The sequence below is a fragment of the Leptosomus discolor genome, chromosome 4, assembly GCF_034619465.1.
Source record: "Leptosomus discolor isolate bLepDis1 chromosome 4, bLepDis1.hap2, whole genome shotgun sequence".
In the NCBI taxonomy this organism is placed as follows: Eukaryota; Metazoa; Chordata; class Aves; order Leptosomiformes; family Leptosomidae; genus Leptosomus; species Leptosomus discolor.
In genome coordinates, this window is record NC_141394.1 from 52689113 (window position 1) to 52702828 (window position 13716).

At 44.5% G+C, this 13716-nt stretch overlaps 1 protein-coding gene across 1 annotated transcript in view; it reads left to right on the forward strand.

The window, feature by feature from the left end:
• The first annotated feature begins 300 nt into the window (after positions 1–300).
• Positions 301–13716, forward strand: part of KDR (kinase insert domain receptor) — a 30385-nt gene continuing 16969 nt past the window's right edge. The window contains exons 1-15 of the mRNA XM_086464920.1: positions 301–352; positions 1600–1690; positions 2201–2397; positions 3229–3353; positions 3679–3847; positions 5081–5220; positions 5416–5584; positions 6886–6997; positions 7091–7254; positions 8080–8236; positions 9330–9450; positions 10046–10154; positions 10908–11252; positions 12154–12300; positions 12451–12582. Coding sequence (XP_086321046.1) covers positions 301–352; positions 1600–1690; positions 2201–2397; positions 3229–3353; positions 3679–3847; positions 5081–5220; positions 5416–5584; positions 6886–6997; positions 7091–7254; positions 8080–8236; positions 9330–9450; positions 10046–10154; positions 10908–11252; positions 12154–12300; positions 12451–12582 — 2230 coding nt within the window. The remainder of the gene's footprint in view (positions 353–1599; positions 1691–2200; positions 2398–3228; positions 3354–3678; positions 3848–5080; positions 5221–5415; positions 5585–6885; positions 6998–7090; positions 7255–8079; positions 8237–9329; positions 9451–10045; positions 10155–10907; positions 11253–12153; positions 12301–12450; positions 12583–13716) is intronic.

Genomic DNA, 13716 nt, shown 5'->3' on the forward strand with positions numbered 1-13716 from the left:
CCGCCCCCGAACCAGAAGCCCTGGGGCGGGGCCGGGGGGCGGGGCCGCGGCGACAAGCCCCGCCCACGGGCACAAGTGGGGCGGTGCTGCTCGCCAGGATCCCGCATCCCCGCCGTGCGGTGCGGCGCGGCGCGGCGCGGCTCGGCTCGGCTCGGCTCGGCTCGGCTCGGCTCGGCTCGGCTCGGCTCGGCTCGGCTCGGCGCGGCTCGGCTCTGTTGCCGGCTCGGCTGGGCTGCCGGCCCGACGGCGCCGTCGGGCAGAGTGTTCGCTTCACGCCCCGCAGCGCCCGGCGGCCGCGGGATGGAGCTTGGCGCGGCGCGGCTGCTGGCGGTCCTGCTGTGCCTGGCTCCCGGTAAGCCCTCGGGGAGACCCGGGTCCGGCCTGTCGGGGAGCCGCCGGCGTCCGGCAGCCCCAGGGGCCCCGTGGAGAGGGGGCGCGGGGGTGGCCAGGTGCGGGGAGCGGGGCGGGGGCGGTCTTCCCGTGAGGTTGTCGGGGCTGGTAGAGCGGGTGAGGCAGGGCGAGCCCCGGGGTGGACGGGACGCCCGGCGCTCCGGGCTTGCTGCTCGCTCCTGTCCTCTCCTCTCCCGTCCTCATGCCTGCTCCGGTGCTGGCCCGGCGGAGAGGGCTGCCTGCCGTGGCAGTGTCCTGCTCGCTTGGCTCCATCATCAGCCGTCGTTTCCGAGAGCTAAATGTCCCTGGAGCCAAATGCGGGAAACCCGTCATCAGCGAAGAACTTTCTTGTGATGCCAGTGATTAAAGCACGGGGAAATACTAGGGAAATCGGGAAGGTCCCGGTCTGGCCGCGCTTTATTGTTGCCCGTCATAACTGGCCAGGCTGTCCCAGTTGGGGCTTCTGGCTTGCCCTGGTGAGGCGGGATTCCTGACGGCGATGGGAGCAGCCAGGGAGGACCGAAAGTCTCTCCCCATGGTACTCGCAAATGTTGCGCAGGCTGGGCTGCTGCCTCGGAGCAAGCACTGGCACCCAGGTCCCAGCCCTTGCAAGCGTAGGTGACTCAGGGTGGGCGCCATGCAAGCCCTTGCGTGAATAAAGTCTGACAGTAACAGATTTTTGCCTAACTGCTTGGGAGGAAAGAGATAACCTTAGAGAATCATGGGGTAAAATAAATTCATGGGATCTCAAATTTGTGACAAGCTGTGAAATAGTTTCTTGACACAATTCATTGATCAGCAGTCTCAAAGAACATAAGTATATTCAATTTATTATAAGAAAAGTTGGTAATCCCTTTCCCCAGGGAGTGAGATCATCAGATGAAGGTTCACTTCATTTCAATGTCCCACATCCTCTTGTTAGACCTTGAAGTTGGCAACGCAAGAAAACAGGAACTCCACCCTGGCGGGCTGAATTGTAGTGCTCTGCAGCTAGCTCCTGACCATCTGCCTTTGCTTCCTGTTATGACAGAATTTTTGAACTTTCTGGGATGTGTGAAAAGTCATTATTTACCCTTCACTGCTAAGTAGGTGATGTGAACTTGTCCGCTTAAAACATGCTGCGTATTCCTGTATATAATGCTTTTCTGATCGAGTAGCATTTACTTTGTTTATTGGTTGATTTGAGGGTTTTTATACGTGTTTTCACAGGTTTATTTATTTCTCTGGATCAGCCAACCCTCAGCATCCAAAAAGATGTCCTCACAATAACTGCAAATGCCACTCTAAATATTACTTGCAGGTAAGGGCAAATCTGTCCGGCACAATTTTTATGGGGGTAATTTATATAGTGAGTTTTTGTACAAAGTCACAAGTGATTCGGTCTCTCTCCGTTATTGCTCCTGTTTCTCCCCATTCCCTTTGTCCCCCCACCTCACTTTTCTCTGAGAGACTTTAAAAATTATCTTAGAGGGTTGCAGCAAGGGAGAGCTGGGGAGCGCAGGGTCGCCAGGAGGAGGAAGTGTCAGCCGGGTCCTCGTGGAGCCTGCTGGTGAGCCATTCTCTTGACGCTCCCTTTTGGGTGCTGTGTCACTTAGATTTAGCAGAACGTAAATCTCAAGTAGCTTCCTTATAGGTATTAACAATAGGTCAATTTATGTGGATTTATCTTATGTGGCTTGATGCTCCATGTGATGGGATGAAGCTGGTTCCTCTCCATATCGTGGAGACTATCAGGGCTGAGGTTTGCCACCCCAGCATCAGTACTGGTACTCACCCCATGCTCACGGTCCTCTAACGTTTGCTTTCCCAGTGGTCAGAGACCACTGGAGTGGTCCTGGCCAAGCAACCAGAGCAGTGTTGAGAAGCGTATCTCTGTGACAGACTGCAGCGATGGCCCCTACTGCAAGACACTTATTCTCCGCAAAGTCATCGGCAATGACACAGGGGACTACAGGTGCCTTTACAGGGACAACCAGGCAGCTACAACCATTTATGTCTACGTTCAAGGTACGTACAATGGAGGATTACAGAGATTGTATATTTATTAAAAACGACAGATCCGATCCCTTTTACAATTTGTACTAGCTGATACCATTCAAAAAACCCCCAATAGCTCCAAAACATAAACTTCCATACATTTGCTGACTGTGATGGTAATATCTATTTAGGCTGTAAGAGATGAGTTTCCAAACTCAGGCTGTCAGTTGTGTTGGTAGCAATGCAGCTGAGCATCACAGACACTGTGAAGCCTCCAGTTATACACTCAAGATTAAGTAAGCGCATTCATTGGGATGTCTGCCTTTTTGCTCTGATTGCTTCATACTCGTTATGCACCCTGATTCCTTTTTATTGTTAACTTACAGTTACCATTTTGAAAAATGAGATGTTATTATGTACATGAGTTAGCTTGTTTTGTAAGATCATGAACTTAACTTTTTTTTTGGTCTGACTTTGAAGAGGATGCTGCCATTGGGGGAGCCAGTGTAGCATGTCACTACTTTTAAGTTGTATTTCCTGTAATACTTATGCAAGGAAAGTCACACTAGGTTAAATCAGATTTTTGTCGGCACAAAGACTGTGGTGGCAGGAAGCTATTCTCAAAAATGCGTCCTGCTGCTGCTAACTGTTTTGAGAATAATGATATTGTAAAGTGTGTGTGTGGGGGGGGGGTTCTGTCAAAATATGTACCCTCTATTTAGTCTCACCGTTTAAGCGTTTTACCATGTACAAAAGAATAAAACTGATTTGAGAATAGACAGGAAAAGAACAAAATTGGAAACGTTTCCTCCATAATCACGTGACAAATAATATCCATTTACCAATTGAATTTTCTTCTAGATTACAGATCTCCATTTGTGACTTCAGTTAGTGATCAGCTTGGCATTGTATACATCACTAAGAATAAAACCGTGGTAGTGCCTTGCCTTGGAACTGTATCAAATCTCAATGTATCTCTACATGCGGTAAGGAAAAAGCCCGTTATTATTTTAAGAGTTAGCAGAAATCACTGTAACATAAATGCATTGCTTGAAGTATAAATACATTTCTTAAAAACTTCTTTCCATCCTTGGGAATTTTACAGCCTGCAATTACAAGGTGAGTGCTGTAACTGTACTCATCCATGATCCTGCACTCTCGGAGTGCAGAGTGATTGCCCATGAAAGGGAGATTGCCTGAGCTAAGATGTTAAAACTGGGACTCTGCAGTTATGGAATATGTATGACATGGAAATTTAGGGGGGGTTGATTTTTGAAACCTGACTGTATATTTTGTCAATATTTCAAACAGAAATATCCAGAAAAGATATTTGTTCCTGATGGTAAATCAATTTCATGGAATAATAAAAAAGGCTTCACGATACCCAGTCATTTAATCAACTATGCGGGCATGGTCTTCTGTGAAGCTAAAATAGATGATGAAAGCTACCAGTCTGTGATATACATAGTCGCAGTTGTAGGTAAGCCAAAGTGTTTTTTTTTCTCTATAGCCAATGTTATTTTGCTGGCTACAACATACTGAACCAATTACATTTGGTTGGACTCTAGGTTATTCAATACTGACAATGCAGCTAATGCAAAATGGATGTTGTAATACATATTACTTTTCTTTTAAATGCAATGTATTGTGTTCTTTCTAGTTGATCCTTGGGATAAGTGCTTCTATTTTAGTGTTTCACATAGATGCCAGGAATTTTTACTTTTTTTCCCTGACAATGCAAGCCTTTTTCCTGAAATCAGTCTGTTCTGTACTTTATTCACTTATCCAGGATCCAAGTTATAGTTGAAGGGAAGTAGGGGCAGGCATCCATCAGCAGCAGATGGAAAGGAATTGCTCTGAGGCAGTACCAAGGGAATGGGGAATCTGAAGGTCACACTAGGGGCTAGGTTGCCTTGTCTCCTTCAGACCTATGTCCTGAGTCTCACAGGGGTTTATGCTCTCCTGGTATATTTTATCTGTTGCTCATCAAGACCCAGAAATAACATGACGATTCTGTGGATGCTCAAGCCTGAGCTGAAGCTGCAGCTATTCCTCTTTTGGCTGAGGACACAGTAACCACTTCAAGTGGCAGACAGCACCAAGGCAGTCTCGCCTTGCTTGGCAGGAAGGCATACCAGCCCTCCACCCTTTACTCCATCAAACGGGCTCTTGCTTCTCCTCCAAATTCATGAGTCCTACAGTCCTACAATTTCTACAGAATTTCTGCTTTCAGAATATTCTGGTTTGGAATATCTTAAATATTTTATTGCATGAAGTAAAGGTCGGATAATTTTGCCAATGCCAGACTGTTATTCTTAATAAAGTTCCTGCTTACTGCTGGGGAGGGACATATATGTCCTTTAGCTTCAGGTTCTCACAAGGGTGAGAAGAAATTGTCTAAGGCAGAGGAACTGTGTGGGTTGCTGTCTCCTGCCTGTTGCCACTGCTGAGGAGGCTCTGATCAAGGGCATACATTCTGCTGCGCCACTGTCAAATGCAGCTCTCAGATGGGAAACACTCAGGGCAGGCACATCCCTTCCCTCCACGCTCCCTTGTACGCCTGTCCTCCTGCTGTACTGGGACATAGAGAGGCCTCTTTGTAGCTGTTTCGATGGGTATTTTGGTGAATTCACCTGGGAGATTTGGTGCCAAGTGCTGTAAAGAAACCTTTTCTTACCACCATGTTTTGTGTGTGCCTTTTTTCTTCCACTAGGTTACAGAATTTATGACCTGACGATGAATCCGCACCACCAAGTAGAGCTGGCCGTGGGAGAAAAACTTGTTCTCAATTGCACCGTAAGGACGGAGCTGAATGTAGGAATTGACTTTAAATGGGACTACCCTTCCATCAAGGTAAATCTGTAAGAACTTAAAGGTGCCAGCATCACAATGAGATTGTATTTAGGTATAACGTCACTCCCCCCTTTACAATTTTGACAAAGCAGATCATAATACACAAAGCAATTGCTAGTATATACAGGTGTGCAAAGGGTGACAGGAGGAATAACAATTACATTCCCAAACACCTCTGTCTTTTATCTGCTACAGGAAAAACGTGCCACCATAAGGGATTTAAAAACCACCACAGGAGAAGTAAAGAAGTTTGTAAGCACTCTTACCATCGACAGTGTGTCCTTAAGTGACAAAGGTCGATATACGTGTGCAGCATCCAGTGGTCGTATGAACATGAAAAACAGCAGTTACTTCATTATCCATGGTATGGCATCTTCCGCTTCAGTTTTGTTGGTTGCTTCAGATTTGGGATTGATTACTGGAATGCACAACACATCTTGGTGATGAATCAAATGACAGAAATGAACCAAACTGCAGCTACAGTATTTCTCTTGCACCCACTATAAGATTATTTTTATATCACAAGCTTAGCTAATGGTAAAATTTTGAAGGACGCTGTATGTTACTGAAAGCTGTAGAATCCCATAGGAAAATGGGCAGTAAAATAAACTGAGCTAAGCCTCTGGTCCTCTTCTGTGTTGACCTCCTTGAGGTCCTGTAAAGCTGAATTTGTGTAGATGACTTTGTATAAGGGTTGCATGTTCTCACTGCAGGTGAACTTAGGTGAGATTCTGGTGGCTCTGTGGGACAAGAGTCTGGGTCAGCATGAATGAAGCTAGGAGAAGAAAACTTTCAGCTTTTACATGGTGAATAGATTAATCAAATGGAGTTTTGGTTGCACGGAAATGATGCAAAGGAAACAACTTTGGCTAAATGCATAGATAAGTACAAGGCCACATCCTACAGCTTTTTCTCAAGCCCCTCTTGGGCACAGCCCCAGCGGCTCCACTGGCTTAGTTCTAGAAAAGAATTGCCGTCATGAGAATGGTCCATTTTTAATCACTGAGTCAGACAAAGGGGTTTATATTTTGAAGGAGGCTGGTTTTCCTGAGGTCTGATTTCAGGGGCCACAATATTAATGGCGCTTTTTTTTTTTTTAACACTCAGATTAATTATGTGGCACAGTAATTTAAGATAGACTAAATTTTCTCCTGGGTTCTTTCTGTTTCTCTTCAGGAGCCAAAACAAGATCATGTGCTATACTGAGTGCACTAGATATTAGGTCCATACTGTCCTAAGTCTTAGTCAAAAGGCTAGTCGCTGTCTTAGTCTGCATGCAAGTTTGTAACTTATAACAAGTGATGTCAGTAATTTCAAAGTACTCTGTGACTGCAGTGGTTCAAATACATACTTCCTCAAATGAGCAGACTGAGCCAGTTTTATGATCTGACAGTTGGCACACTGTCCTGAGAGCTGAGTCTTGTCTCTGCTTTCCAGAGCTCCTTGGTAGGGGAACTGGTCTGTTCCTCTGTGCAAGGGAATGGACTGGGTTTTCATGATGGGTTCGTCTCTCCAGAGCCCTGTTTGGAGCCAACTGTGCTTTACCAGAGGCTTCCTGTCACTGGCCCCTATTTGTCATCTGCTGTTAAGTGCTAACCCAAATGGAGAGCACTTACACTTTTGTCCATGTAGAAAGACCATTTATTTTAATTTTATTTTTTGCAGAAAGTCCTTATATTCATCTGGAAAGAATGGAGAATGTGGTTGAGACAAGGCTAGGTGATACAGTCAAAATTCCAGTGAAGTTTAAAGGATATCCTCCACCAGAGGTGAAATGGTAAGAATTGGGACATAACATGTTTGAAAAACTGAGCTATTCTTAGTCAAGGGAAATCTCTAAAGTATTCAAAGTGCTCTATGTTTTCTTCAGGTATAAAAATGGAAAAGCCATCAATGCAAATCATACAGTTAGACTTGGCTACACATTAGTGATCACTGAAGCGACTGAAAAGGATGCTGGGAATTACACTGTTGTCCTTACAAACCCTACTAACAAGATGCAGAAGAGACATACTTTTACGCTGCTTGTGAATGGTAAGTGGCATACCAAAGGGGTACCTTTCTTTCACGTGCGGATGTGATGTATTACCATTCTTAGGATTAAATTCATCCCAGAGCTATGAAGATTTAAGTGGGGGTGGTGGCTGGGAGGAGAGCACTTGAACCTCAACCCTGGGAGGGCAGAGGTAGCCTGTCTCTCCTGGCTTCAGGATGTACTGCTCAAGAGGCTTCAGGCTCCTGGTGTTGTTGTTATGATGATACTTTGTGTGTAGTTGGGTTTTTTTGTTTTCTGTATATTATTTCTTTGCCTTTGCATCCTGCTTTTTTCCTGCCCTCCTTGCTGACCGTGCTGCTGGAGTCCTCCCCCACTCTGCTCCATCCTGGCCCTGTCCTGCCTCGCCCATCCTTCCTGACCCATGCAGGCTGTCCCTCCTCTTCTGCCCTGCCCTGTGCAACCCTCCTCCTCCTCCACCTCCTTCTCCTCCCTGCTCCCAGGAAACAGCCTAGCCCCTGCGCTTTGAAGACAGCAGGTCTTGCAAAGGGCAGCAAAGCTGCCTGCAGTGGGGTCAGGCTGGGGAATAATATGCATTTGGGCATGGTGGTGGGAGTCTGAGGGCTGCATTTTAAAACAGGGGGCAACAAAGAGAGATTTTACAGGAAGTCCTAAGCATTGCATCTTGAGGGCCTGATCCTCAAGGTTTTGGGCAGGTTCACCTCTTCCTGACATGCACTTGGAGGCGCTCTGCGTTGCACTGGGATATGGGTCACGGTGTGAATTAGTCACCCTGGGTCTAATGGGGACATGGTGCCATTGGGAAGCCCTTAGCAGGAGGTGTAACCTGCTGCTCTCTCCTCCAGTCCCCCCCCAGATCGGCGAGAATGCGCTGCTGGCCCCCGTTGACTCGTACAAATATGGCTCGACGCAGGCGCTCACCTGCACCGTCTATGCCGTCCCACCACCCGCCGCCATCCTCTGGCACTGGCAGCTGGAGGAGGAGTGCACTTTCAGCCCCCAGTGAGTGCTAAGCCCTTGCCATCTTCTGCAGCTTATGTAGCTCTTGTGGGATATTTGGGTTCGGGTTTTTTTGGGTGTATGACTTGTCCAGGCTTGTTACCAAGTGCAAACCCAATGGCCAATGAAGAAAAGGTTGTGGTACTTAATAGGCAGACTGTTGCAGGCAGGCTCTGCCAATGTCATCGCTGTCAGCAGATGCAAGGACCACCTGCAGTGAGGAGCTGGCAGTGCCTGTGTGTTGCTGTCGTGCTTTCTTGAAGGGCATCTTGGCTTGCGCGGGGTTTCAAATGCAGATATCTGCATGCCCTCCCCTCGGATCTCCCCATGGGCTGCAGGCCCAAAACTCAATCCCAAACAGAGGAAGTTTGCTGTTTATGCTAATTACGGATCCTTGTGGTGGTTTTTTTCTTACGCTCAAGTGCTGAGTGTGATGGTGCTCTTTATCTATGTGAAAGTGTATCTAGGAGGAAGTGCACTGATTGATGTTGGGGAATGATAGAGAGAGTGCCTGACTGAGATTCACGCAGCTTCCCTTATCTGGGTCTGCCATAAGCCCAGATTTCCTTTAAAAAAAAAAAAAAGCCAGGGAAAAAAAAAAGCATTCTTCTTTCCTGTTGTTGTTTTTAAAACGATTTCCACTAGTTTCTTCCTTTGGTGCCTGGTTGCTTCCTACACAATGGCTACTGTCCTCAATAAATTCTTGTAGGGAGTTCAGTGATTTCTATGTCTCTCTGTCTTCCTTTGAACTAAATTAACTTGAATCATCCATTTATGAATGGAGGTTTGTTCCCAGAATAACTGCATCCCTCCAAGCATCCCGATTGAGCTGACACAGGCAGATTAATTCTGAAATTCACCTTTAGGCTTGGGGGTTCCTTACTTTAGCAAGCACAAAGGTCTTGGAAGGTTATAGGGTGCAATTTAGTAGAAATGTTTCCAGAAACATACTCTTCCCTCCCAGATGCAGGCTGTGGCCGGTGGTGCATCCAATTTATAGTTAAATATCTGAATATTATAAAAAGAACACAAAACTGCTGTCTTGAAGGTCAAATATTCATCTTATCTAATGCATATGTCTCTACTCATATCTCAGGAAAGTTCGCTCAGGAGCCAATCCATACGCATGCAGGAAATGGAAAGTGATCTCGGAGAGAAAGGGTGGGAATCAGGTTGAAATTAAGCACCGAGTCGTTACTATTGCTGGGAAAACAAAGGTGAGCAAATTTTCTTTTCTGTTGATTGGGGACAATTAGCCCTGTTCAGCAGTCCACGTATCTGGGAATGTATCACTAGTGATGAGACTCTCTTCACCTATTGTTAAACTTGGGGAATCTACTCTCAGCTAGTTGTGCAAGTTCCTACTGAAGCAAATAGGCAGAGATACACCCTTCCAAGTCCTTTAGTCACTGACCCAAAGTGAGTCTCCACTGAGGAACACAACTTACTTAGATTTCAGTGCTTACCTTTTAGTGGTCTGAAGTTAAGCGAGTTAACCTTGCCGATTAACTGTAACAGGAAAAAGCTGGAGAGACTGAGGAGCAGAAAAAGTTGTAGGTGCAGCATTCATTAACACATACCTTCTGGCTGCTTTTTCTTGTTTTCTTTTGCCTGATTGTTACACACCTAAGGACAAAAATGTAAATGTCAGGAGGGGACTGTGCTCCTGTCATGCCACAGACTTGTGCTTTGGAGGGATTTTTGGTTATGCAGGTAGCTACAGAGCACTTTGCTGAGCTGTTGGGGTGGTCAGGCTCACGTATGCCCTTTAGCACTGATGTGGTATGAACTTGCTTGATTGTTCTTTTGTAGACTGTGAGCACCCTTGTGATTCAAGCAGCGAATGTATCTGCTTTGTATAGATGTATGGCTACAAACAGAGCTGGGTCAAGTGAGAGAGTTATCTCCTTTCATGTGACCAGTAAGTATACCCCGTTGAGGACAGACATGTTAAATTAATATTATTTCATCTGTTTCGCTAGTGATAGATGCTTCAACACCCTTGTCTGATTCCTGTCCTTTATAAAATCCTTTAATCCTTTAGGATTTGAGGTTTACCTAAGGTTTTCCTAAGGCAGCCTTTGAAGTCACCACCTAACTTCAGCCAAGTGATTAGTTCTGCTGGCATCGGTGGAGTGGTGGTCCTGTAAAACTGATGCAAAATGGGCACTTTTGTCCCAAGAGTGATTACTATTGGGCTTTTGCAGTCACTTAAAAGAGCTACAGAGAGATTATGGTAGTGTCAAAAAATGAGTAAAGATGTACTGTAAAAGCTAAGACTAACATTTTTTAAACTAGTAGCAGAGAGCTTCTGTCTTCTTGAAAACCAGTCTCCCTATTCACATGCTGAAATATTATTTTCTTCCAAATCTAAAAATGAACTATAAGAAAATGCTAAGAATCATCTTAGGTTGCTGTAAGTTTCTACAGGAAGAGGAACTATATTAATTTCACACGCCTTCCTTTGACCCATTTTAAATGTATTGCTTTTGATGAGATTGTACTCTTTAGATGATTGATTGATTGATTTTTTTTTGATGTGTTTTTTTTTTTCCTTATTTACAACTGGATAAGAAGAGGATAAGGTTATATTTGTAAAATGGCTTTTTTGAGTTAATGTTGGCAACAAAATGTGCAACCTAATAGGAATTTATTTTATTTTTTTAACTTGCAGGGGGTCTTGAAATTAATCTCCAGCCTCAAAATCAACTCACAGAGAAGGATAACATGTCTTTGCAATGCACGGCAGACAAATTCACCTTTGAGAAGCTATCGTGGTACAAACTCAGTGCTCACACTTCGCAGACTCCCTTTGGAGGGCTGCCCATGCCTGTCTGCAAGAACCTCAATGCTCTCCAGAAGCTGAATGCGACGATTTCAAATACCAATGGTGAAAACGTCACCTTAGAGCTCATCCTCCGTAACATCTCCCTCCAGGATGGAGGGGACTATGTTTGCATTGCTCAGGACAAAAAGGCTAAAACACAGCACTGCCTGGTGAAGCACCTCACCGTCCAAGGTACAGATCTCTTACTGTGAACCAAAATGGATGGCTGTGTGTGAAAATAACTGCAATAGTGTCAGGTTTTGGTATCTTCAGGCCTTGCATGTGTTGGGTTAATGGTGCACTCAGTTTGTTAAATAGATTTTGTTAGATAGACCATTTGTTGTAACATGCAGGTCTGGGGCTTGTCCAGGCTGCAGGGACTTACTATTTAATCAGTACCAGTGAGGAAACACTGACCAAGCCACTGTGCTGTGAAAGCAGATGAGTTTGGCTTTTGCACAAATAATGGCACGTGTTTAGCTCAATAACTTCTCAATTTTACTTTTCAAAACGTGTTTGTCCCTCTAGCTGTATATGCATGTGTGCATTAATAATACTGCTTTGTGTCACTGACTCTTGAGGCTGAAGTAGTGTCTATAATTTAAAACTGTCGTGCAGCGATGCTGGCATTCAGGCACAAGCGATGCAAGGTGATAATCAATAGTGATGATTTTGCTTTGGGACCTAGATATCTAGGCTGATTAGGCGGATTCAGGAAAATACCTATGCAAGTTCACGGGCTGTCCTAAATGGACGTTCAATGGATCAGTAGAATCAGACTTCTTGTAATGACCTTGCAAATAGAAATGTGAGGAACGCAGTTTCTCACCTATCCCTTGTTCCCTCAGCAACCTGAGCAGTTACAAATTAAACCATCTAAAGCAGGTTACATCAATACTGTTAAATTTTTCTTGGCTATTATAATTTTTTATATGTCATGTGGAAGTTTAACTAGGTTCTTAATGTGAGCGCTGTGGCTGTTGGTGTTATAAAAGCATTTGAGAGTTTGTTATTGGGCCATCTAGTGCTATTACTGTAAAAATGGATGTTTTCTTTAATGGTCAGTAATTTTGCCACATTTTCGAACCAACAGAGCCCATGGCACCCACACTTGTAGGAAATCTGGAAAATCAAACAACAAACATTGGTGAAACAATAGAAGTGTCATGCACGGCGAATGGCATTCCTCCTCCAACCATCATGTGGTTTAAAAATAACGAAACCCTTGTTGAAGATTCAGGTGAGGTTGCTCCTGCTATGAATTTTCTGTCACTTAAGGGCTTTCTTTCACGAGACTCACTGCTGATTTTCACCATGAAAAGTTTCGTTTTGAACTTTTAACACAAAGTGGCATAAAAATAGCAAAACTAAGAATCAGGATTTTTTCCAGGTATTGTTTTGAAAGATGGAAACAAAACACTAACCATACGTCGAGTGAGAAAAGAAGATGGAGGGCTATACACCTGCCTTGCTTGCAACGTCCTTGGATGCAGAAAAGCAGTGGCTTTTTTTTCAGTGGAAGGTTAGTGTTAACTTCTTTCTTGATTGTGCATGAAATCTTTGTAATCACTAAAAGGAAAATGTACTGGCTATCCTGATCGGAGATCTGAAAATAGATCATGAGATTTGCTAAAAGTCCTGACCGTTCCTGTCAAGCTCAAATTGGGTGCTGATTGGGTGCTGTCATAGCCATCGTAATCCCAGCTGTTGAGGCTGACCCTTTTTTTCCACATTGTTGTTTAGTGCTTTTCAATAAAAGCTGAATCTATCTTGCTTGTGGTTGCAAAGAAAACTGTGCCAGTATATATTATATGCAAACACATACAACAGAGCCTACGTAAACCTGCAGATATCCTGGGGCATCTCTGTTGTCTTGGTAATGTAATACTTACATAATAATTGTCATACTATGTTTTTTAATGGTTGAAACTTTTTAAACTGTGTCATTGCGGTCACAGCATCTAAGAAAAACTTAGTGAAGACTTTGTGCAGTCTGTTGGGATTGCTGTCCCACTTCGGTGATAGGAACAGGTAGTTGTTTTGGGTTAGGGGACTCCAACCTTAGTCCACCAAGTTCTGAAAGTAGCATTTGTGAGACCCATCTATCTCTTATTCCAGTCCCCTTGTGGTACACTGAAATGCAATTCGCAACGCTAAACAATAAACCTTGACAAGAGGTTAGGCTGCAGTCTGAGTAGCTGAAACTATGATGGACTTTCCACCAAGAGCTGCAATGAGAAGCCTCAAACTAAAAGCTCCTTGTCCTTGATTTTTGTTCATTTGCAAAATTTAGTCACTGAATCCCTGACAAACCTCTGTCTGTAAGTCAGGGTGATTGTCTGATCTGTTCCGTTAAGGTAATTAAAGCAGTATCCTGTTATTCTTATAGGTCCCATTAGGATCTTAAGATGTTGGACAATATGTTTACATGGTGTGGAAATTATTTGCAGCTGACATCAATGTAGATTTCAGCTGATGTGGTAAATATGGCTGGGGCATGTCTGTAAAAGTTGGCAATCTGTGTAGGACGTACTGTTTCACTCTTAAGAAATGTATAGTGCAGCTCACTGGGGTCATGTAATGGAGTGTGCTACTGTGTAGGAAATCTGTATGGTGTAAAGGATGAAATACAGGAGCATGATGTGGCAAATGGGAG